This window comes from Medicago sativa, chromosome 1 (genome assembly GCF_051527215.1).
Source record: "Medicago sativa cultivar Bolivia chromosome 1, Bolivia_mono, whole genome shotgun sequence".
NCBI classification, from domain to species: domain Eukaryota; kingdom Viridiplantae; phylum Streptophyta; class Magnoliopsida; order Fabales; family Fabaceae; genus Medicago; species Medicago sativa.
In genome coordinates this window covers 67,631,610-67,653,893 of record NC_140749.1, presented here as the reverse complement: position 1 = coordinate 67,653,893, position 22,284 = coordinate 67,631,610, and the positions used below count along the sequence as shown (strand labels likewise).

Genomic DNA, 22,284 nt, shown 5'->3' with positions numbered 1-22,284 from the left:
ATCCACTTTTGGGTATTGTGTACGTGTTGGAGAGAACTTTGTATCTTGGAAAGTAAAAAATAAAATGTAGTTGCTAGATTCAGCGCCGAGACAAATACAAGATCATGTCATAAGTGACATGTGAGCTCATTTGTTTGAAACAGTTACTCAAAGAGCTTCAATTTGAAGAGGCAAAGCCAAAGACAGTAATATTAGGTGTTTGTGGTGTGGTTTGGTTTGATTTTGAGGTTAAAAGTCATCTGCAAGATGAAAAATCATGTGGCCGGTTTGGTTGACTTTTAAAAGAAAACTCGAACCAATTCAATGTGGTTTGGGTTGGATCGGTTGATGCGATTTTTTCCGAGACAATACAATTTTGTTTCTAATATTAAAATCAAGTTAAAAAGCTAAAACAACACATATTTTCAGCAATATTTTCAAACATTACACTTTCATTCTCATCCAACAACATAGACCAAATCAAGAACGTGGACCAAAAATAATCCTATTTTGTAAGAAATGCAAAAGACTGAGATTTTATCATTCTCTAAAAGTTCAAGTAGCACGTAAATACATTTTTGAAATAATAAAAAGCAAAGAAGAAACTTAACAAAAGAAAACAAAAATATCATTTTATAAAAGTTTTCATTGAGTTTCTATGAGTATTGGTTTAAGTGACATGTTTAATTAGTGTTTTTCTTATGTTGAACTTTGGTTTGGTTATGTTGATGAAATAAAAACCGCAAACCGAACCAAAACGTGCCAATAAATAAGAAAATGATTCGAATACATCCGAACCAAATACAATTTTTTTACAATTTCTGTTTCTATTGTTTCGGTTAATGTCAAATTCTTAATTGCTTGAATAACCGGAACCATCCTAATATTTAGTTTTGTATTGCTAGAGCTTTTGTTGGTCTAGATATGAAATTTGGAATAAGCCTTGCTTTGGAAAAAAAAAAAATTATTGCTAGAAATAGCCTACAAATCCTCATCATGATATACAAATTTCATCTTATTCTCACTTGGATGCATACACTTCAAGTTGTTGGTCTTCACTACTATTGCACTGTTTGGTCTTGAAATCAACCTCTTTGTCTCCTTCTTTCCCCCACAGCAACAAATACAAACCCATGATGACAATAAATGCACCTATGAGGCTGAAAATTATTTGAGAAGCAAATTTCAGAACCTTAATTAATTATTCAAGATAGTAAATTTTGGAAGAATTAAATTTTGATACATTGTAAGTGAAAAGTTTTACCTGCCCAAATAAAAATTTTCACCAAGGACAAAGTATGCTAGAATTGCCACAAATATGGTTGAAAGAGGGTTAAAGACTGTAACAAAAACAGGTCCTTTTTTCTCAGTGCACCACAGTTGAATGTACGTCAACAAACCAGCAACAAAAATTCCCTATCATTGATAATGATTGATATATAAAGTTAGAACTCTTGTTTTGGTAACACTTCTATAACAAAGACATTGTATTTGGTAAGATACTTTACCCCATATATTATGGACCACAAGTCAATGTTGAATCCTATAATCCATGCTGAAGGGTTATTATGCTCTACTATTATTGTGAAAACAGCTGATTGTACTGCTCCCATAAAGCACATCCATGTAGTGAGTGATAATTGAGCAGGGTATCTTTTTAGAGTGGATGCCTGAATATCCAATTACAAGCAACATATTAGAGTTGTAATGATTTCAGAGTGAACAAGTATAATATCTTTTAGCCGCGGTCCAAGTCAAGTTTAGGTTTAAAACTGGAAACAAATCATAGGATGAGACTTTATATGAGCAATTTTTCTCAAATAGTAAAATGAAGATTAGACCATGAAATTAGTGGATTGTGTAGGAGCTGAGAGAGGTGGATTAGGGTCGAAAATAGGGTTTTGCCTGACCTCAGAGGCGGAGCCTTTTATGGGCTAGGGTGGGCCGCCCACTCGGAAAAATTAACGACTATAAGTCTATTTTACGAAGTTTTATACAATTTTGTGTCGGTTTTAGGGTTCTAATTGATTCAAATTCCCACAAAGTAGTGTAGTGGCCCACCCAAAAAATTTAAATAATTCAATTATAGGTCTACTATTTTGCAAGACTTTAAACAATTTTTTAACGGTTTTAATTTTCGGCGATTTCAAAAGTGGCATACGTGATTTATATGTGATGCTTATACTTGGCATGTTAGCAGAGGTTTGTAGACCTTCAAATTTGCATGGGTTTCAAATCTCCCGCATATTGTCCTAAAATTCTCTAGTTAACAGTTGTGCAGTACAAAAAAGTTTCATAATTTATAGTAGTTGTAAAATATGTAATTATATAAGTATCCACCCTAACTTTTTAGTCAAACTTCGTCATTTCAACTTCGTGCTTAATGTTTATTACAACTTTAATTTATGTTTATATATTATAATATTTTAGTGGTCCACCCGAACTTTTTTTTTTCTAGCTCCGCCACTGACCTTACTCTTAAACCGGTCTACTTTCTTCATGTATGACGTAAAATGTTTGCATAAAACATATAAGGACGCATGCTAACAAGTATCATTATGATACGGTTAAAAAACAAAATAAAAATAATAAAAATTGAAAAATGCACCATTGAAAATAGATAATACCAATTTTGTATTTCTGATGAAGATTTTCTACTTTTAATATTTAATGAGTTTCCTTTTAAATTACTTGTTAGAATTTGCCAACTAAAAACTAGTAATGAGTTAAGATGAGAACCTGCATAATGTAGCCTATAGAAGTTGTGACACAACATAAAATTGTAACAAGGGAACCCTTTAACCAACTCTCATTGATAGAAGCACTTTTCTGTTGAATATGGATGAGAGGACCCCACAAATTTCTCATTATAGGTCCTTTGTATAGTGTCATGGTCATAACACCGGCTAAGGAGATCAAGGTCCCAAGTACTTTTGCCATGCCACGTGGATTTCGAAGATCAATAACCTCATACCTGCATTTTAGTCAACTGAAAATTATGGAGACTGAAAGTGTATAGAGGGACTAAAAACAAAATAAAATAAAAATTATAGAGATTAAAAATATATTTAACTCAAACCATTATTTAAAGAGTTTTAAACCTGAGCGCCACTGCAATAATGAAAGTTAGGGAAGCTATGGTGTTGTACATGGAAGCAAGAAATGTTGGAGAAGTATACTTCAAGCTTGCAAAGTACAAATTTATAGACAAACTGATCCTGCAATATTATGTTAAAATTATAAAATTATCTTAAAACTAATCCTGCAATTTTTTTATTTGTTCTTACCCTAATGCTGCAAGCACAAAAATCTCCACAAAAAGAGCAATTGTAAGCTTTGGTCTTACACTTCTGCAAGAAAAACAAGTACAATCTTCATCAAGTAATGAATGTTCTATCATTTATTATTATACCAAAATCAATTGTTTATTTATGGTGTCCTTAACCAGTGTCTTGGGACACTGGTTAGCATGACCTTTTATTTATTACAAACAAATTAATTCAAGTGTGATCATACTACCATAATAAAAACTACAGATAAGAACTTGTATGCATTTGAATGTACATGTACCTCTCCAGAAAGTATGCAAAAGGAAACATCACAACCCCGGCAACAACGTGCCGGTACGTAACATAAACATAAGGACTCATTCCATGATTGAACGAAGCTTCAGTGATAAAAAATATTAAAGTATAGCCAACTTGGGTTAAGACCATGAGCAGGTGTGGCTTGAACTCTTTGTATACAAGCAGAAGAGAAAATATTTTTTGCTCCATAAGTTTAGTGATGTGATGATGTTTCTTTTCTGCACTTATTTAGAGGCTCAACGCATGCACATTATATATACAACTTAATTCCATTTTTGGTGGTGATAACTTTATTTTTTGTGGGGATTGAATGTGATTCCTGAATGCATATAAAGGGTGATTGAATGTGATTCCTAAACACATTTTATTCCTGACTATGACTTCAGAATAGACATGTAAAGTGTTGTATTACTTCATAAGTATTTTATTAATTTAAATTAAATTTGATTGCTTACATCATTTTGCTTAAATCAAAATTAATTTAGTTACTAAATATTTTTTTGGTTACAATGTTTTAAGCACAAAATTTTCACCATCTTTTAAGCAGTTCGAGATCGAATTCTCGATCATTTATTTTAAGAGTTCAAATCCTTTACCAGTCAAATAAATTTATTATATTTTTATTTTACCAAAGGTGTAAAGTGGTTATAAATGTGTTTGGTTGCATTATATATATTTGAAATTTTAATATAGATTGCTTCATCAAATTTGAATACCCTTGCGTTCAAGAGGTGTTAACTTAATGGTTAAAACTTAACTTTGTAATATCAAAAACGAATCTCATCTGAGATCGTTATAATGATCATCAATGTTATTGTGATTAATAAAATATCTCCTTTCGTAATTATTTTCTTTTAAAAAAAACCTTGCACCGTTGCCAACTTGCTGCACATTGAAAGACACATAGCTATCTTTTATCAAAAGAAAAATAGACACATATAGCTGCTTTCGAATGTTTTTTTGTTGATTAAAGGCCATTGAATGTTTTTTATTTGTTGATAAAAGACCTTTCAATGTTTAAAACGTTATGACATTATTTTTTTAAAAATAATTTGGTATTTGATTCAAAGATTGATTAATATGGACGACTAATCATGCCGTCCATTAGCTTATGGGTTCAATTGAAATCGGTACAAAGCTATGTTAGGACTTGTCAAAAAATGAATTGTTGTCACGTGTGGATTTTGAACTTGTGACCTATAAAGCAACACACTTCTTAATTGAGACCCACAGAAGAACACATTTTTTGGTCTCAAACCTTCACCACATCAACTAAAAGTTTGAACATTAACTTAATTAATTATAAAACGTTAAAATTGTAATTGCTTATTAATAATTTTCTTGTTATTTTTTTTAAAGTAGTCTAAAGCTAAAATTTCATCGATTAAGATGAATAAAGTGATCATAATTAAATGTCTCTTTTAGCATAATACTAACATTTATCCTTAAAAAAATCATCTTGCACCATCGTTACATATTAATTTTATTACTTTAACATAAAATTTCTTGTGTGAACAATTAAAATAATAAATATGTTGACTATATCACCCTTAATTATTTATTAAAATTTAAAATTACCTTCAACTTTATTTTTTTAGCTTATTTCTGTTTTCCAATTTCTTTACGTAATCACTAAAATTCCATCACACATGTTTATTTTCCCTATAAAAAAAAAAAATCACACTTGTTTATTTTTTTCATCCTATTCCTTCACTTTTTTTTCATATTAATTTTTAAGTAAAAACTGCAACAACGATTTTTTTAAAAGCAAATCAACCATTATATCCTTGACTTTTCATGTAAAAATAGTTTTTACGTAAATCGAATCAACAGTTAAAATCCTATCACACTTGTTTATTTTTCCATTCCTTAACCTTTTGTTTTTCTTTTCATGTTATATCTTTTCTTCCAACACTTTGTTTCTGAGGTCTGCGTTAATTTTTTTCTCTCTTTAGCTTGTGTTGATAAATCTCATTATATAGTAGAATTCGTGAGTTATACTTATTTTTCTTCCTTAACTTCTTGGGAATACTTATTTTTTGTCTTACCCTTTTTATGAAGACTATCTCATCTAGCTAAAAGTTGTTACATAGTCAAATTCGTGAGCTATACGAATTTTGTAAAATTTTAAGGGTAATATAATAATTTAGTTACAAATCCCTATCCGTAAAATTTTAAGGGTAATATAATAATTTAGTTACAAATCCCTATCCTCATGAACTAAATATATATTTGATTAAAATTATTTTTTTCCTCTCAACTTTTTTGAACCAAACATATTTTCCATCAGTGTCTCAAAAGCTCGTCGATCCATGATGCATTTAGTTTGGCTCTCTTATGTTTGGATAATTTGGAGTGAACGGAATAGCAGAATTTTTAAAAATAAGACAATTTCGTCTCATCAACTTATGGATAAAATTAATTTTTTTTTTTTTTGTGGCTGAAAGCAAAATATGCTATTTTTGTTTTTGGCTATCATAGTTGGTGGCTTACTCCTTTTGTTTGTCTTGACATTGGTTAATTTGTCCTTTTGTGATTCTTGTCGGTCTCTATATCCCACTGCTACTGTTGTTTACATTTTAGTGTTCTTCTCTGTTAATTCTTGTGCTAGGAATAATGCTTTTCTGATATTAATATATTTCATTTTGCCTTCTTAAAAAACATATATTTAATTAAAATACATCACATCCTCTCATTTCCTTTCCCCTCTATTAAAATCTATCCTCTCTCGTGCCTCCGTTGAACCAAACGAACCTTAAGGCATAAGCAACTACTAGACTTTCCTTCTAAAAAAGAGAAGAAAAAAAATCTCCCACAACTTAAAATAAGGGCATATGATAGTATAAAAAAATATAAATTAAGTACTGAAAATTGTGTTAAAATTGAAAGAAATAAATTCCAATAAATAATTGCTATTTGTTAAATCCTTAATATGTATCCTTATGATACATGTTAAAATGACCGTTAAAATAATAGTTTAAGTTCAACTTTGTTATCCTAATCTTGGTCTTGTCCTCAACTTTGAATCCAACTCAAAAGTCACATCGGAAGCAATATGCACAATTGTCCATTGAATAGCACATAGGAGGCATGAGACTTTCCTTTCATGAACTAGAGAATAAATTCTTTATTGATATTTACTCAAATTTTTAACCAATATATTTACTCAATTTCTATGTATAAAATTAATTGATTTTTTTTGCTATATGAACTAGAGAATAAATTCTTTGTTTATTCTTTTTTGCGATTCTTTGTTTCTCAAAAGCATATGTCGCCAAATTGAACACATGGTATGTCGTTTTCCTAGAAATATTTTGTGTGTTCAGGCAGGGGAATCATTTGAGTTTTTGCTGTCCAATAGCCCATGTTTTAAAAATTGAATCAAAATGGATAGTGCCAAGAGTTTTTTTTTTTTTTTTCCAAATTCCGCAATGGTTTTACACGTTGATTCGATTGGTACATTTAATTCAACCTTGTTTAAATTAGATTAAGTTTAGGAAGCAACTCTATCACTAAAATTGTGATTTATGAATTTAGTTGTTACAACTTTTGATTTTGCTAGGGCAATAGATTTTTGGTGATGTAATGAGTAGGAAATATTGGTTATGTTGATGACAAACTATAGTGGATTTTGATTAAGGTTTTATTGTACAATTGGATCCAATGCTATTGAGTTTTAGTGTGTGGATATAAACAATGAGTTGTTTAAATTGTTTGGCTCTAATAGCATATTATGTTTTTAAATTGGACTTCACACGTCGTTACAAAACGGTTTTGTAAGGTTGATAAGTGTCAAATTCAATAGCACTTATTAAACTTTTTTGACAATTAATTTATATAAAAACCCTCAATTTATTATAGATACATAATATTTATAGTTTTAAGCAGGTTAAGTTTATTTTACTTATTTCTCTTCAATTATGTAGGGTTTTTAGCTAAAATGCCAAAAATGATTAAAACAAAAAAACGCTAGTCGAGCAAGAGCGAGCTCAAAGCATGGAATTTCAGAGAGTTTAAAGAAAATTGCAAGAGTAGATTCGCTATGAACTCTACATTTTGTCTAGCAAATTAAGGTGATTTTAGTGACATGTTGCATAAGCTAATATTTCCGTCTATTTGAAGAAACCTCGAGTCATTAGCGAGCTGAATTTGCCTAATGAATATATATATATATATATATATATATATATATATATATATATATATATATAACAAATTCATAAAGATAAAGCAAATAAAAGCAAGTGACTACGTGATATGTTGTTAACAAATGCTGCAAAAATAAAGCTCAACCTATGAAGATTACAACATATGAGATAAAAAGACAGCTAGAACGCAAAAGGAAGGGCGGTTGTGAGTTAAGAAAAGAATAAACCCAAGATTGAAGAAAGAATGACCATTGGTATAAATAGAAGTTTGGATTTGACTTATGGTGGATTATGTTTCAGACATACACATTTTGGGTTCTATGCAAATATTCAAAGAGTTCAAAAGCAAGAAAGGAAGAGATAGATGTGACTGATGAGAATGAGTAATCGGCTTCGACGTTAAATCTTCTTTCTTTTTGTTTTTATTGTAAGGTTATGTTTATCTAACTAATCCTCTATTTTTGGGATCAAGTGTTGTTATCATGAGTCTAAATTATGTATAGACGCTAATGCCTAGACATGTCTTAGGTTTGCATTCATATAAACTCCGGTAATATGTTATTAAATCAATCGGTTATTATTGGAAGTCGATTGATATAATAGATTTTGTGTCGTTAGACGTGCATGTCAACGTACGATGAGGGATAGATGAAGATATAGTTGAATTGAGTATATAATCGATCAAGGAAATAATGAATCTTAATCCCGACAATATAATATTTCCATTCTTGTTTTATTATTTAAACTACAAAGACCAATTTATGCACAACTAATTGGTCTTTTCATACACAAAATAATAATATTTGTTGATCGGTTTTAGTATCTCTATTAACTATTAATTAACAAATCTTAATCTCGACAATATAATCTTTCTATTTTTGTTTTATTATTTAAACTGCAAAGACTAATTTATGCAGAAACAATCCATCTTTTTGTAATCAAAATAATAATATTTGTTGATCGATTTTAGTATTGCACGGTCCTTGTGGATTCGATATTTATTTTTGATAAAAACCAACATACTTACTGCTGTGTTGAGGATAATGAAATCTTCACTTATCAAAGGTGTGAAGAGTTTCACTCTTTATAAACTCTAATCAGGCATCAACGTGGTACTTGATTTTTCCAATATTTTTCACTTTCTGACTAAGACACTTTGGGTGTTTGATGATGTTTATATGCTTAAATGTTTTGTAGTTGTTTGATTATCTAAATTTACAAGGCCATGAGTTCAAGAGTATATTTGGATGCACTTATTTGAGTTTATACATTGTTATAAATTATAAGCATTTGGGAGAGCTTATAGAAATTGTGACATGCCTATAAGTTGTTTTCATCTTATTTCCATAAGCTCAACATATAATTTATGAAAATAACTTATATGAAAATAGTTTAACTTATTTTATTTTTAGCTATAGAAAGAACTTACACATAAACGTTTATATGATAAGTATGTATACCATAAGCATTTAATTAAGTTGTTTATCTATACCCAAAGTCTAAATGGGTATTTGTGCGTTTGATCCTTCAAAAAAAAAAATTGTGCGTTTGATTTGCTTTGACATTTTTAGTCATCTGCCAAGTTGGGATGTTATGCAAAAATTGACAGATGCGAGAAAAGAAGGGCACATTTGGAGAGTTTTTAGTCTTAATGGGTATTTATACTATGAATATTTGATATATACATTTTTTTTTTGAGAGAATTTGATATATACATTTGAAACTCGTCTGATGGGCACATTTGGAGAATCATCATTGTCTAAATATTTGTGTTAGTGGTATTTTCTTTCCTTAATTATTTACAAGCCATTGGTGGTTATTGGAATCAGACAGGGCAGATGATTATCTCAAAGTTATACTAGTTGTAGAAAATATATAAAATGCTAACAAATTTTATGCTCTGGGCTAAAAGCTTCGTTCGCTTTGGTGGCTAAAAGCTAATAATGCCACATTTGTGTACGGTTCGCAGAGATGGTGGTCGGACCCTTTGATTTGTTTGGGTTTCGACTGACCTTTATTTATATATACTTTGTATTGACGACTTGTTTCTTGGGGTGGATTCCATGGTACACCTTATACTGAGAAACGTTTACCGCGGTTGTTAATATATTTCATTTTAGTTTCTTAAAAAATAAAAATTATGCTCTGGGCTGTATTGCATTTGTTTAAGCATGACACAATCCACTTGGGGAAGCTTGATTTAATAGTAATGCTTGATTCATAACATCTACATCTTTAGTAAATAGGGTCCTATTCCTTTCTTTGGCTAGATATCTATGATATGCTTAAATTAGACACCATGTTAGCTGGGGTGGGCATGGTTCGGTTTGGGATGAAAATTGAACTGTTTGTTAAATTTAAAATAACTGAACTTAACTGAACTGTTTGCATTTTGAATTGAACTGAATTGTTTCAAACCAAACTGAAGGTATACATGTATACGTAAGTTCCGGTTCAAACTTCGGTCACCACAAAAAAAAAAAAAAAAACCCCTTATACATGTATCTTTCATGATATCTGATATTTCTTGAGAATTCAATTCTTGGGTTCGTAGCATAAAATCACTCTGATACGCTATGATTTCGTCCTATCATCTGCATTGCAGGCATATATTGTTAACTTTAGAAAAAACAATTGGAATCATATGCAGTTCAGGTATAAACTGCTGGTGATCCTTGTTGAAGAAGTTTCATTTTATAGATAAACAACTTGTTGAGAAACTATTACTATTACCATCAAATTGGAACTGCACGGTGCAATTTAAAAACCAGCCATAGAGAATCCAATTCGTTCGAAAAAATACGTCTACACTTTTCACACATACTATTTTTTAAGAGAACTATGTTTCTGGTCCACAAAGTTAAATATGTACATTTTTCCTACATGATTGGAATCAAAATCATAAACAAAATACATGAAGTTATAAGCTGTGTGAATATCCTGACGGACGTCGGCACTAATTTTAGTCCATTTTTTTTTAAAGAGAGAAGTTTATATCATTTCATTATTGAAAATGTGTTCAACAATTTGGTATTTCTACCAAAATCTGAAAACTAGCTGAAAATGTGACCACCTTAACTATTCTATGGGTTGCTTCATTTGTTTTTCTCCTCGCAAACTCAACACTAAATTTGACATAATATTGTTCAAAGATAGATTTACAATTACGTATAATCAATTCAAATTTTCAAACCAGATGATAAAAATTGCTTTAGCTTTAAGAGTTCTTCAAAAGTGATTTGGTTGAAAGGAGGATAAGAAATAAACCAAACTTTTTTAAAAAAAAAAAAAGAAGAAATAAACCAAACATAAAGAGTGAAGACACAAAGTAAAAGTTGCAGAATTAGAAAGGATCGTGAGAATATGAGATGTGGAGTTGATGAATGTGAGAAGTTAAAAAACAATAAAAAAAAAAAATTGAATCAACGTAAATTTTTATTTTTTTTTCAAAGCTAAATTAGCACCAGAGAAATTAGCACCAGAGAGAATCGAACCTGAGACCTTGAGGAGAAACACACTCTCAGGATCCAAGTCAATACTACCTATTAGGTTCCCACCCGGCATACTTGGATTTCCCCTTTTTCTTTCATAAAACAATGCATTTTCTAATATGAGAATAAACCTATTAATAACCTTAAGACTCTTGCTTAGAAAAAAAAGCCCCTATCCACAAAACTCAATGAAATGTGTTTATTTGTGAGACCACTGTTGGGACAACCATAAATTTACAAATAAAAATATATATTGACCCGGAAATTAAAACAATAGAGAGAGAAAATAAAAATATAATATGCGTATAATAGATAAAGTTGTCACAAAATAGTTATAGAAATATCATTTCTCAAACTCAATCCACATACTCCTAATTATAAGTATCATGATGTAATTGTTTTTCTTTAGTGCCGTAAACAAGCTTTTGTGGGGCGGTGAGAAATTGTATGTGAGGTCATCATCTAAATCTATATAGCTGATGGTTATTAAAATAATGCATAAGTGGGGTCATCTTGATGTGCGGATGAAAAACTATCCATCACTTTTTTTGTATCAAGCTCAAAATCGATAAGTCCAAAATATAATTAATGAACGCATTCTAAAACTGATAACAATCCAAAAGTTTCGCCAACAAGTTTCGCCAACATGTACCTCACAGATTGGAGTAAACTATTTAGTTTTTGCCAAAACAAAAGGGCCTTTAACATCCCTAATACAAACTCATATTCCCACTCTATTAGAAAGATAGGAGAAAGAAGCATCAATATTGCACTTAAATATTCCTTCTGCTAGTATGATCCATTTCACATTTCCTTCTTGTCGCGGTTGTGCACAAGATGTATTACAAATCCTACGGGCATTTTACCAATCATGAAACATAGATTTTGCTCTCTCCACAACATAAACTTGAGCATGAATTACCTCATTTCACACTCTGTTATTTCTTTGTTTCCAGATACTCTACAACCTCTTAAGCTTAGATACTTCAAAATGGATGACGTACTGGTATCCTATCGTATCATGCATCGATACCTGACCGATACTCCTCGATACATATCAAAAGAGTATCCGAAAATTAAATTTTATTATTTACAAAAACAATTGTTTGATACTTTTCAGATACATTGGGGATATGCAGGGGATAGACAGTAGAAAATTGATACGCTCATGCAGGGTTGGCCCTGGGTAGGTGCAAACAGCTTTATAAAGCTGGGCCTCCCCAACTTTGGGGCCCAAAATATTTTTTTTTGGTTATATAATGCAATGAAAACATTAATATATAGATGTAGCATCGGAAAATTATCAATACAGAAGACGCCGCCCAGCGGTTAAATTTGGAAGTGTTGTCCTTGGTTGCTTTGGTTCAACTCTTGGGATGGCAGATGTTGTTTTTTTTTTAGGTCTATATGTCATATATACTTTCCGTTCTTCTAATTCAGTTTAACTTCTCAACCGATTCGACTATATATTTACATTACAATATAACTTTTGTTTTTTTAGAGCACTTGTAATTTTTGGCATATACTTGTCGTATAAAATCACAAAGCTTTAACAATAAACATTATAGTTTTTTTTTTCTTTTAAAAAATTGTATTTTCTTAGAGGCCTATTTTTACTAAGAGAACCGGGCCACCAATTTCACAGGAACGGCCCTGCGCTCATGATACATGATGTTTTTATTATTTTTTGGATATATGTAATTGACTAGGTAATACTAATAGTGTTCTCTTTTTGAGATGTATCATATATGTAATTGATTAACTGTCATTTTCTTTATTATCAATATTGTTTATATTTATATTTATGTTGTTGTCCACAGTCTATTTTGTGTTATTTTGTTTGTCTGAGACGCTCCTATTGTTGATTATCGTGTGAAAGTAATTTCATTGTTGTGCTTTATCGTTGTTCTATGTCTGTTTCGTCTAGGTTTTGCGCTTATGTTTTTGCTTATGAGTTTAGTCCATAGTTTGTATTTTGAGTTTTAATATTTAGTTTAAATTTAATTTTTTTTTTTATTAAAGTATCCCGGCCGTATCGTATCTTGAATTTTAAAATTTTCCCGTATCGGTGCCCTATCGTATCAAGTATCTGGGCTTCATTGTCCACAACACACAGCAAAATAAAAGTGATCAATTTTTATAAAAATGAAGGATCAAAATTGAATAAAATTTATACAGGATTAAACTTTAAATGTCATAATTTTATGGAAACGAAAAATATACTTATTAAGAATGTCCTCTATGGGAATAAAACTGTGTTTTCTTGTTGATTTAAATTTCTAATTAGTGCTATGGACCCTGATGTTTGTTTTTGGTCACACTTTGTACCCTGATTTTACATGCTTGTGTCTGCTAGATGCAATTAATTTTTGCTTTACTTTTTTTTTTTGAAAGAATTTTTGCTTTACTATTTCTATTGGTTTCCATCGATGTATATTATCCACACTACTTTTTCATGCACCAACACTTTTAACATGGTCATCTGTCAATGCTATTATTTTTCTTATAAGAATCCATAACCTTTTTCTTTGAGGAATCCATAGAACAAACGAAGATCTATATTTTATATTAGAACAACTGTACCAGTCAACTTGCAATTTCAATGATCTTTAGGTATTGAACCATGGTTATCAAATTGTAGTTCAAATATTATGAATAATTGAATCAAAAGAACTATTTTTTGAATCGTGAATCTAATTTTATATAATTAATAAATTGTAAGATACATTGTCAATGAAATCTATCTATCTATCTATTATATTTATTAAAATAAACCCTTAAATCCTGTACCCAAAAAAAAAACCCTTAAATCATCTAGTAAAAATGGCATTTACACCCCTAAAAGTGGGCACTCTTGTCTTCTCTCCCTCTCGGAATCATCTAGTAATACTAATTCTCACATTTGGTCTTGGATATGGAGGTTGAAAATTCCTGAGAAATCCAAGCTTCTTATATGGCTCGCTTGTCATAATGCTACCCCTACTTTATCTCTTCTCCACCACAGACACATTGCTCCATCTGCTATTTGTTCGAGATGTGGGAACATCGAGGAAACTTTCTTGCATTGTGTCTGTGACGGCAGGTTCTCTAGTTTCATCTGGCACAAATTTGGTTTCTCTACTTAAGAATTTTTCTCATAAAGTTGTTTGCATGATTGGATCAAGAATTGCTCAAATGGCCCTCGATCTACCATCTTTCTTGTTGGTCTCTGGTGGACGTGGAGGCACCGGAATATGATGTGCCTTAGAATGAAACATGGTCTCTAACTCGGCTCAGCCTTCACATTCAAAATACGACAGATATATACTATTAAGACCAGCTTCCAGATTGCCGCAGTTGCTCCTTCAGATCGTATGGTTTGATGGAATAGCAACAATCACAACCGTCATATTCTCAATGTGGATGGAAGTTGTATAGGAACGCCGACTCGAGCTGGTTTTGGGGGTGTTATTCGAAACAATGCATGTTTCTATCTCTCGGGATTCTCCGGCTTCATTCCAACCTCGACATATATCTTTCTCTGAAGCATGGGTACTCCAAACATGGAGAAGTACCAGTACCGGGTATGTACCCCTACCGGATACGCGTACGGTACTCGTAACTTACATACCTATTTTTACTTAGTTGTTTCGTCGTAGTTGGTGCAGCAAAAACTTACGGGCGGTGGAAAAACAACCAAAATTATTTTCCTTTTTTATTGTATTTTAATTCTTTCTCTTGCTTTTGATGAAAATAGTTGAGGGGTGCACAAAAAAGTAAAACTCTGAAACAACGTGATAATAGGAGTGTAGTAATTAACTTGAAAAATCTTTTTTTTTTTATGTTTTATATCAACGTATCTGTACCTTCATTTTTAAAAATTTGTCATATTACATATCGGGTACCGTACCCATACCTATGCATCATAGATATCTCTGCTTGCAGAGCTCGCTGCAATTCACCGTGGTTTACTCCTGGCAGCGGAAATGGGAATCGAGGAAATGGCTTGCTAATCCGATTCCCTCCTATCCATCAAACTCATCACTAATTACCAAGCTTTTAAGTATCATGCATATGTTGTCTTAATCCAGGATATTAGAGATCTTCTATCTTCAAGAAATTTCTTTATTCAGCATTGTCTCAGAGAATGAAACCAATGTGCTGACTTCATGGCTAAATTAGGAGCTTCTTCTAATGAGGATTTTTCAATCCATCCTACTCCTCCAAGCGACCTCCTAACCCTGCTTAAGAACGATGCCATGGGAACTTTCTTCCCTAGAGCCTAGGCTTTTTCTTTTCCCTTTTTTCTTGTTTCTTTTTTCTTTTTGTTTAGCTTTGTAACCAAAAAAAAAACCCTTAAATTGTTTTGTTGACATCTAATCAATTTCTTGCAACGTAATAGAAATTATGTCATGTTGTTGATATTCTAATGTGTCACACAACACTAGATATCGTAATATTGCTGTGACTCATTATTTCCAAACGGTTTCGTTTTTTAACTATTAAGTCTATTTTGTGGTGTGTAATGAGTTATGAAATGCACATTATGATAATCAACTATCTTTTTCTCCTTTGATTGAGAATCTTATTTAATTTTGTTACTGGTTGTAAAACAGGAAAGTAAAAACGAACTATGTGAAGCCTTGGTTTTGCAAAAAACGTATATTTTAATATATATATATATATATATATATATATATATATATATATATATATATATATATATATATATATATATATATATAGCCAGAATAAACCTACAAATTCTTCCTCAATCCTCATGATTCAAAAACTTTATTCTATTCTCACTTGGATATACACTTCTACAACCTTTCCAGCTAAAGTTACTGACTATACTATGCATTCTTGGTCTTCACTACTATTGCACTGCTTGGTCTTGAAATCAACCTCTTTGTCACCTTCTTTACCCCACAGCAACAAATATAGACCAATGATGACAATAAAACCACCTATGATGCTGAAAATTTAATGAGAAGAAAATTTCAGTAATATTATTATACTAAAAAATAATGTTATTTTTCTAAGAAAAACGTATCCACTATACGTATTCATAGTTGTAACATTTAGAAGAGTTTAACTTTGATACATTGTCGTGTAAACAAGTTTACCTGCCCAAATAAAATTTTTCACCAAAGACGAAGTATGCTAGAATTGTCACAAATATTGTACAAAGAGGGTTAAACATTGTGACAAAAACTGGTCCTTTTTTCTCAGTGCACCATAGTTGAATGTAGATCAACAAACCACCAGCAACAATTCCCTATCATTGATAATGATTGATATATAATGTTGGAACTTTATGATTTGGTAGTACTTTTTTACAAAGACATAAAATAATCACGAGTTTTTATCACATTGACTTTCTCATATTGTTACATAAAATTTTGCTTCCGCAATATAAGCACGTAAATTTAGCGACGAGTGTAGTGCAATTATTTAACAATGTTTTGCAAATAAAATAATTTTTTTAATGAAAACACTACATTAACGTTGATATTTTAAAAATAGTTATAAGTTTTCCAAATTTTGTCATATTAACTTTTTCATATGAATACATAAAAATTTACATCGGCAGATATAAGCAAATAAAATCCTCAGTGAGCGCAGTGCAAATATTTAACCGATTTTTTACATATAAAAGGCAAAAATATTTAATAGAAACATTACATTTATCTTGATAATTTTTATTTAATACCTTTAAATAGTTCATTTGATCCAAAAGAATTGTCGAACCTAAAATAAATCACAATTTGGTTGATCACAAATGAAACATTGTTGTAGTTCATCGAATCTAGATAAATAGTATGAATTTATATAAAAGAATAATATTAGTTATAAAAAAATTAAATGAATATGTATTCATATTGTTTTATTTTAGAAATATTTAGTATCTCATGTATATACACATATAAATTGTTTTTTTTTTACTAAAGCTTGGATTATAGGACACTAAAACAAAGTATATTCCTCACGAATAACATATATTTTGCATTCCAATATCTTTCAAAGATGGCTTATTGGTTAAGTGGTTAAGTTATTTGATTGGGGAATGTGTGTACCCTTGTTCGATTCGTTCGATTCCCAGCAAGGTATTTTTTATTTTTAATGATAAAAAGGGTACCCTTGTTCGATTCCCAGCAAGGTATTTTTTATTTTTAATAATTTTTGCAGAGCCATTCTTAATTGGAATCCATGCATGTCGTTAATGCTAATTAATTTGATGGTTTAAATTGTAAAATGCAGAGCCATTCTTAATTGGAATCCATCCATGTCGTTAATGCTAATTAATTTGATGGTTTAAATTGTAAAATGTCATTAATTTAAAATAGGTTGAATATGCAAATAATAAAATACATGGTAATATTGCAAAATAAAATAATAAATGTTAGGGAAAATTACACTCACCTCCCTTGAGTTTTCTTTAAATGACAGAGACACCCCCTCTAATTTTAAAATAGACACTAACATCCCTTAAGGTTTTATTAAATATATTGATACCTCCCTTCTCTCTTAACACTCCTTAACACTATTATCTTCCTGTTGGAATGCAAAAAGATTTGAAAACTGAAATTCTCACAATCTTTGACCATTCAAGTTATTTTACCATTTTGAAGATACCTCCTCCCATTGAACCTGTGAATTAATTAACTCCCTTTAATATCTGCCACGGTAACGGAGTTAACGAAGTTGAATTTGTCATGACACCTCTCCATCATGACAGATCACAGATATGCTCAAAAAATTTGTGGGTATTAAACAAAGTTTCACGCCTTCACGATTGTATTGTTAGGATTTTTGCTTCTTATGCATTAATGTATGGTTTGTACATTGTATAGAGAAGAAATGAGGGAAAATGCAGAAAAATTCAAGAATCAGAGAAAGGCAAGTGTGCTTTGTATTGTATTGTTTGCTTCATAGAATAACCATATTTCTTTGATTGACAGTGGAGCTGCTCTCATCAAAAAACCGTAGATCACGTTGACTGAACCTCATCTTGGTTTTCTTTGTTATTTTTGTTGCTCCCTTTTACTGTGTTATCTTGTTTTTGTATTTTCGGGTCTGCATAATCTGTCAAAATTATAAATGAAAACAAGTTGATGAGGAATACAGTGTCATCACATCATTGCTTCTTGCCATGTCTAAAGATTTGGATCAATATTGCTGGGTTGAATTAGTTGCAGAGGTGCTGATGCACTCAATCGTGTGGTAATTCATAACACTAAGGCTATGTAGTGTAAGTCTGAACCAACGGATGGTTAACAGAGTTAGATTGAGGGGAGGTTATTGTATTTTTGAAACTAGAGGGGAGGTATGTGTCTTTTAACCAAACTTTAAGGGAGGTCTTTGTAATTTTCTCTAAATGTTATTTTTATAATAGAATACACATGGCTGTTTTTTATTGGTTTGGGTAATTTGCCCACCAATTTTCAAAGGCAGCCTAGGTCTCACCATGTGTCACAAAAACCCTTAAATTGTTATGTTGACATCTAATCAATTTTTTGCAACGTAATAGAAATTATAAAATAATAAATGTTATTTTTATAATAGAATACACATGGCTGTTTTTTATTGGTTTGGGTAATTTGCCCACCAATTTTCAAAGCAGCCTAGGTCTCACCATGTGTCACAAAAACCCTTAAATTGTTATGTTGACATCTAATCAATTTTTTGCAACGTAATAGAAATTATGTCATGTTATTCATATTCCGATGTGTCACACAACACTTTTTTTCGATCCACATGTGTCACACATCACTTGATATTGTAATATTGTTGTGACTCATTATTTCCAAACGGTTTCGTTTTTTAACTTTTAAGTCTATTTTGTGGTGTGTAATGAGTTATGAAATGCACATTATGATAATCAACTATCTTTTTCTCCTTTGATTGAGAATCTTATTTAATTTTGTTATTGGTTTGAAAAACAGGAAGGTAAAATCGAACTTTTGCAAAAAACGTATATATATATATATATATATATATATATATATATATATATATATATATATAGCCAGAATAAACCTACAAATTCTACCTCAATCCTCATAATGCAAAAACTTTATTCTATTCTCACTTGGATATACACTTCTACAATCTTTCCAGCTAAAGTTACTAACTATACTATGCATTCTTGGTCTGCACTACTATTGCACTGCTTGGACTTGAAATCAACCTCTTTGTCACCTTCTTTACCCCACAGCAACAAATATAGACCAATGATGACAATAAAACCACCTATGATGCTGAAAATTTAATAAGAAGAAAATTTCAGTAATATTATTATACTAAAAAATAATGTTATTTTTCTAAGAAAAACGTATCCACTAACTACGTATTCATAGTTGTAACATTTAGAAGAGTTTAACTTTGATACATTGTCGGTGTAAACAATTTTACCTGCCCAAATAAAGTTTTTCACCAAAGACGAAGTATGCTAGAATTGTCACAAATATGGTACAAAGAGGGTTAAACATTGTGACAAAAACTGGTCCTTTTTTCTCAGTGCACCGTAGTTGAATGTAGATCAACAAACCACCAGCAACAATTCCCTATCATTGATAATGATTGATATATAATGTTAGAACTTTATGATTTGGTGGTACTTTTTTACAAAGACATTTTACCTTTTATGAGATGAATTATTCATTATACTAACCCCATATATTATGGACCACAAGTCAATGTTGAGTCCTATAATCCATGCTGAAGGGTTATTACGTTCTACTATTACTGTGAAAATAGCTGATTGTGCTGCTCCCATAAAGCACATCCATGTAGTGAGTGATAATTGAGCTGGATATCTTTTTAAAGTAGATGCCTGAATATTCAATTTCAATATATTAGAGTTGTAAAAATTTATTTAAACCATGGTCAACAACTTTAGTCACCATGGATTTCTAAAATACCACACATAATTCTTGAAATATACAGCGAAGAAAAAAAAATGTTTATTAGTTTGGAAATACGCATTCGAACAACACGATATTTGTGTTATTTTGGGATGTGTACTTCCATAACACAAAATGTTCGCATAAAACTTATAAGGGGATATGCTAAAACCTAAATTAGAATATCGTCAAGAAACAACAATAAATGAAAAAACTTTAATTGAAAAATGCATAATTTGATACATATATAATGCAAATGTTGAACTTGTAATGAAGATTTTCTACTTTTTTGAATCTATAATCAGTTTCTTTAAAATACTTATGATCATTTGCAAGCTAAAAACTAGTTATGTATTAAGGTGAGTACCTGCATAATGTACCATATAGAAAACGTGACACAGCATAAAACGGTAAGAAGTGAACCCTTTAACCCACTCTCACTAATAGAAGCACTTTTTGGTTGAATATGGATTAGAGGACTCCACAAGTTTTTCATTACAGGTCCTTTGTATAGTGTCATGGTCATAACACCAGTTAAGGATATCAAGGTCCCAAGTACTTTTGCAATGCCACGTGGATTTTTCATATCAATAACTTCAAACCTGCACTTAAATCAAATCTCTTATATATACATTAAAAATTACAAATACTCCAAAACATTTTTAGTCTATATAATTTTCTCAATTTTTAGTCAAACCATTATATAAAGAATTTCAAACCTGAGTGCCACTGCAATAATGAAGGTAAGGGAAGCTATGGTGTTGAACATTGAAGCAAGAAAGGTTGGAGAAGTATACTTTAAGCTTGCAAAATACAAATTGAGTGCCATGGTGATCCTGCAATAATATTTTTAAATTATACAAATTATGTTGCCATATTTCCATAATTTCCATAAAGTGTAATATAACATACATTTTTTATTTGTTCTTACCCTAACAAAGAAAGCACAGAAATTTCCATAAAAAGAGCAAAAGTCAGCTTTGGTCTTACTTTTCTGCAAGAAAAAAAAAACAAATGCAATTGTCATAAGATAATTGATGAATGTGATATCATCTATGATCATACCAAATTCAATTGTTTATTCGAAACAAATAAATTAATTGAAATGACTCAAGATTTATGAGTTCAAAGTTCAAACTCAAAAAACTAACAAAACCTCTAACTTATTAACATTTATCTATCCAAACACAAACTAAGAACTCGGACGCGTTTGAAGAGAATTAAATGTGCATGTACCTCTCAAGAAAGAACGCAAAAGGGAACATCACAACACCGGCGAAAATATGTCGATATGTAACATAAACATAAGGACTCATTCCATGATTGAAGGAAGCTTCACTGATAAAATATAAGAAGGTATAGCCAACTTGGGCTAAGACCATGATAAGGTGTGGCTTGAACTTCTTGAATCCAAGCAGAGGAGAAAATATTTTTTGCTCCATAAGTTTAGTAATGTGAATGTGATGATGTTTCTTTTCTGAAGTTATTTAGAAGCATAACTCATGCACATTATATATAGCTTAGATGATGGGTTTATTTAATTGAATGTGATTCCTAAATGCATTATTTATGGTATCCTGTTCTTTATTAAATTCCTAATATAAGATTTATTAATATTCCTGACTAGGACTATGTAAAATAACACTACTGTTAGAATCCAAGACACTAGATAAATTGTGAATTATCATTGTCAAAAATTACTCGTTGAGTGTTACATGACCAAAATTATAAGTGCATGTAATTGTTAGAAAATCAAAAAGGATCACTCAATTTTAAACAGAATGAGTTCTCCCTACTTGCTTGAACTGGTTATTAGGAATAAACTAGACTATAAAACGATATTTAACTGTTACCTTAGGGGGTATAATTAATGTTATCCCTACATGCAATTTTTTAACTCTTTAGAATATACATATACATATATATATATATATATATATATATATATATATATATATATATATATATATATATATATGTTAATATTTTTTTGACTTTCAATTTATTTACTCAATATATGTGTGTGTGTAATTTTTTGACACTTGTAAATCATTTTATCAAAACAAAAGACACATGTAAATCATGAACCAGTATGACCAGTCCCACTCCTATATCTGAACGGGACCTTTTTTCTATTCTTTTTTAGGACCTGTCCAACTTTGATATGTAATTTTTTTTATATATAAAAACA

At 30.7% G+C, this 22,284-nt stretch overlaps 2 protein-coding genes across 3 annotated transcripts; both read right to left on the bottom strand.

Moving 5' to 3' along the window:
- Nucleotides 1-729: 729 nt before the first annotated feature.
- Nucleotides 730-3,867, bottom strand: LOC146956653 (WAT1-related protein At5g07050-like). The gene is made up of 7 exons (XM_085730389.1): nucleotides 3,550-3,867; nucleotides 3,267-3,329; nucleotides 3,081-3,197; nucleotides 2,719-2,953; nucleotides 1,488-1,649; nucleotides 1,244-1,395; nucleotides 730-1,139 (listed from the first exon to the last, which is right to left on the bottom strand). The coding sequence occupies exons 1-7, from the start codon at nucleotides 3,753-3,755 to the stop codon at nucleotides 1,001-1,003; spliced, it is 1,074 nt and encodes a 357-aa protein (XP_085586515.1). The 5' UTR covers nucleotides 3,756-3,867; the 3' UTR covers nucleotides 730-1,000.
- Nucleotides 3,868-15,945: 12,078 nt separating this feature from the next.
- On the bottom strand, nucleotides 15,946-21,668 carry LOC146956652 (WAT1-related protein At5g07050-like). 2 transcript variants are annotated; one of them, XM_085730365.1, is made up of 7 exons: nucleotides 21,330-21,668; nucleotides 21,025-21,087; nucleotides 20,813-20,929; nucleotides 20,461-20,695; nucleotides 19,862-20,023; nucleotides 16,314-16,465; nucleotides 15,946-16,162 (listed from the first exon to the last, which is right to left on the bottom strand). In XM_085730365.1, the coding sequence occupies exons 1-7, from the start codon at nucleotides 21,533-21,535 to the stop codon at nucleotides 16,036-16,038; spliced, it is 1,062 nt and encodes a 353-aa protein (XP_085586491.1). In that variant the 5' UTR covers nucleotides 21,536-21,668; the 3' UTR covers nucleotides 15,946-16,035. The 2 variants fall into 2 exon arrangements, with proteins under 2 accessions (XP_085586491.1, XP_085586483.1); XM_085730357.1 differs by lacking the exons at nucleotides 15,946-16,162; nucleotides 16,314-16,465 and adding exons at nucleotides 19,246-19,448; nucleotides 19,603-19,754 and having other exon boundaries at nucleotides 21,330-21,660.
- Nucleotides 21,669-22,284: the final 616 nt, after the last annotated feature.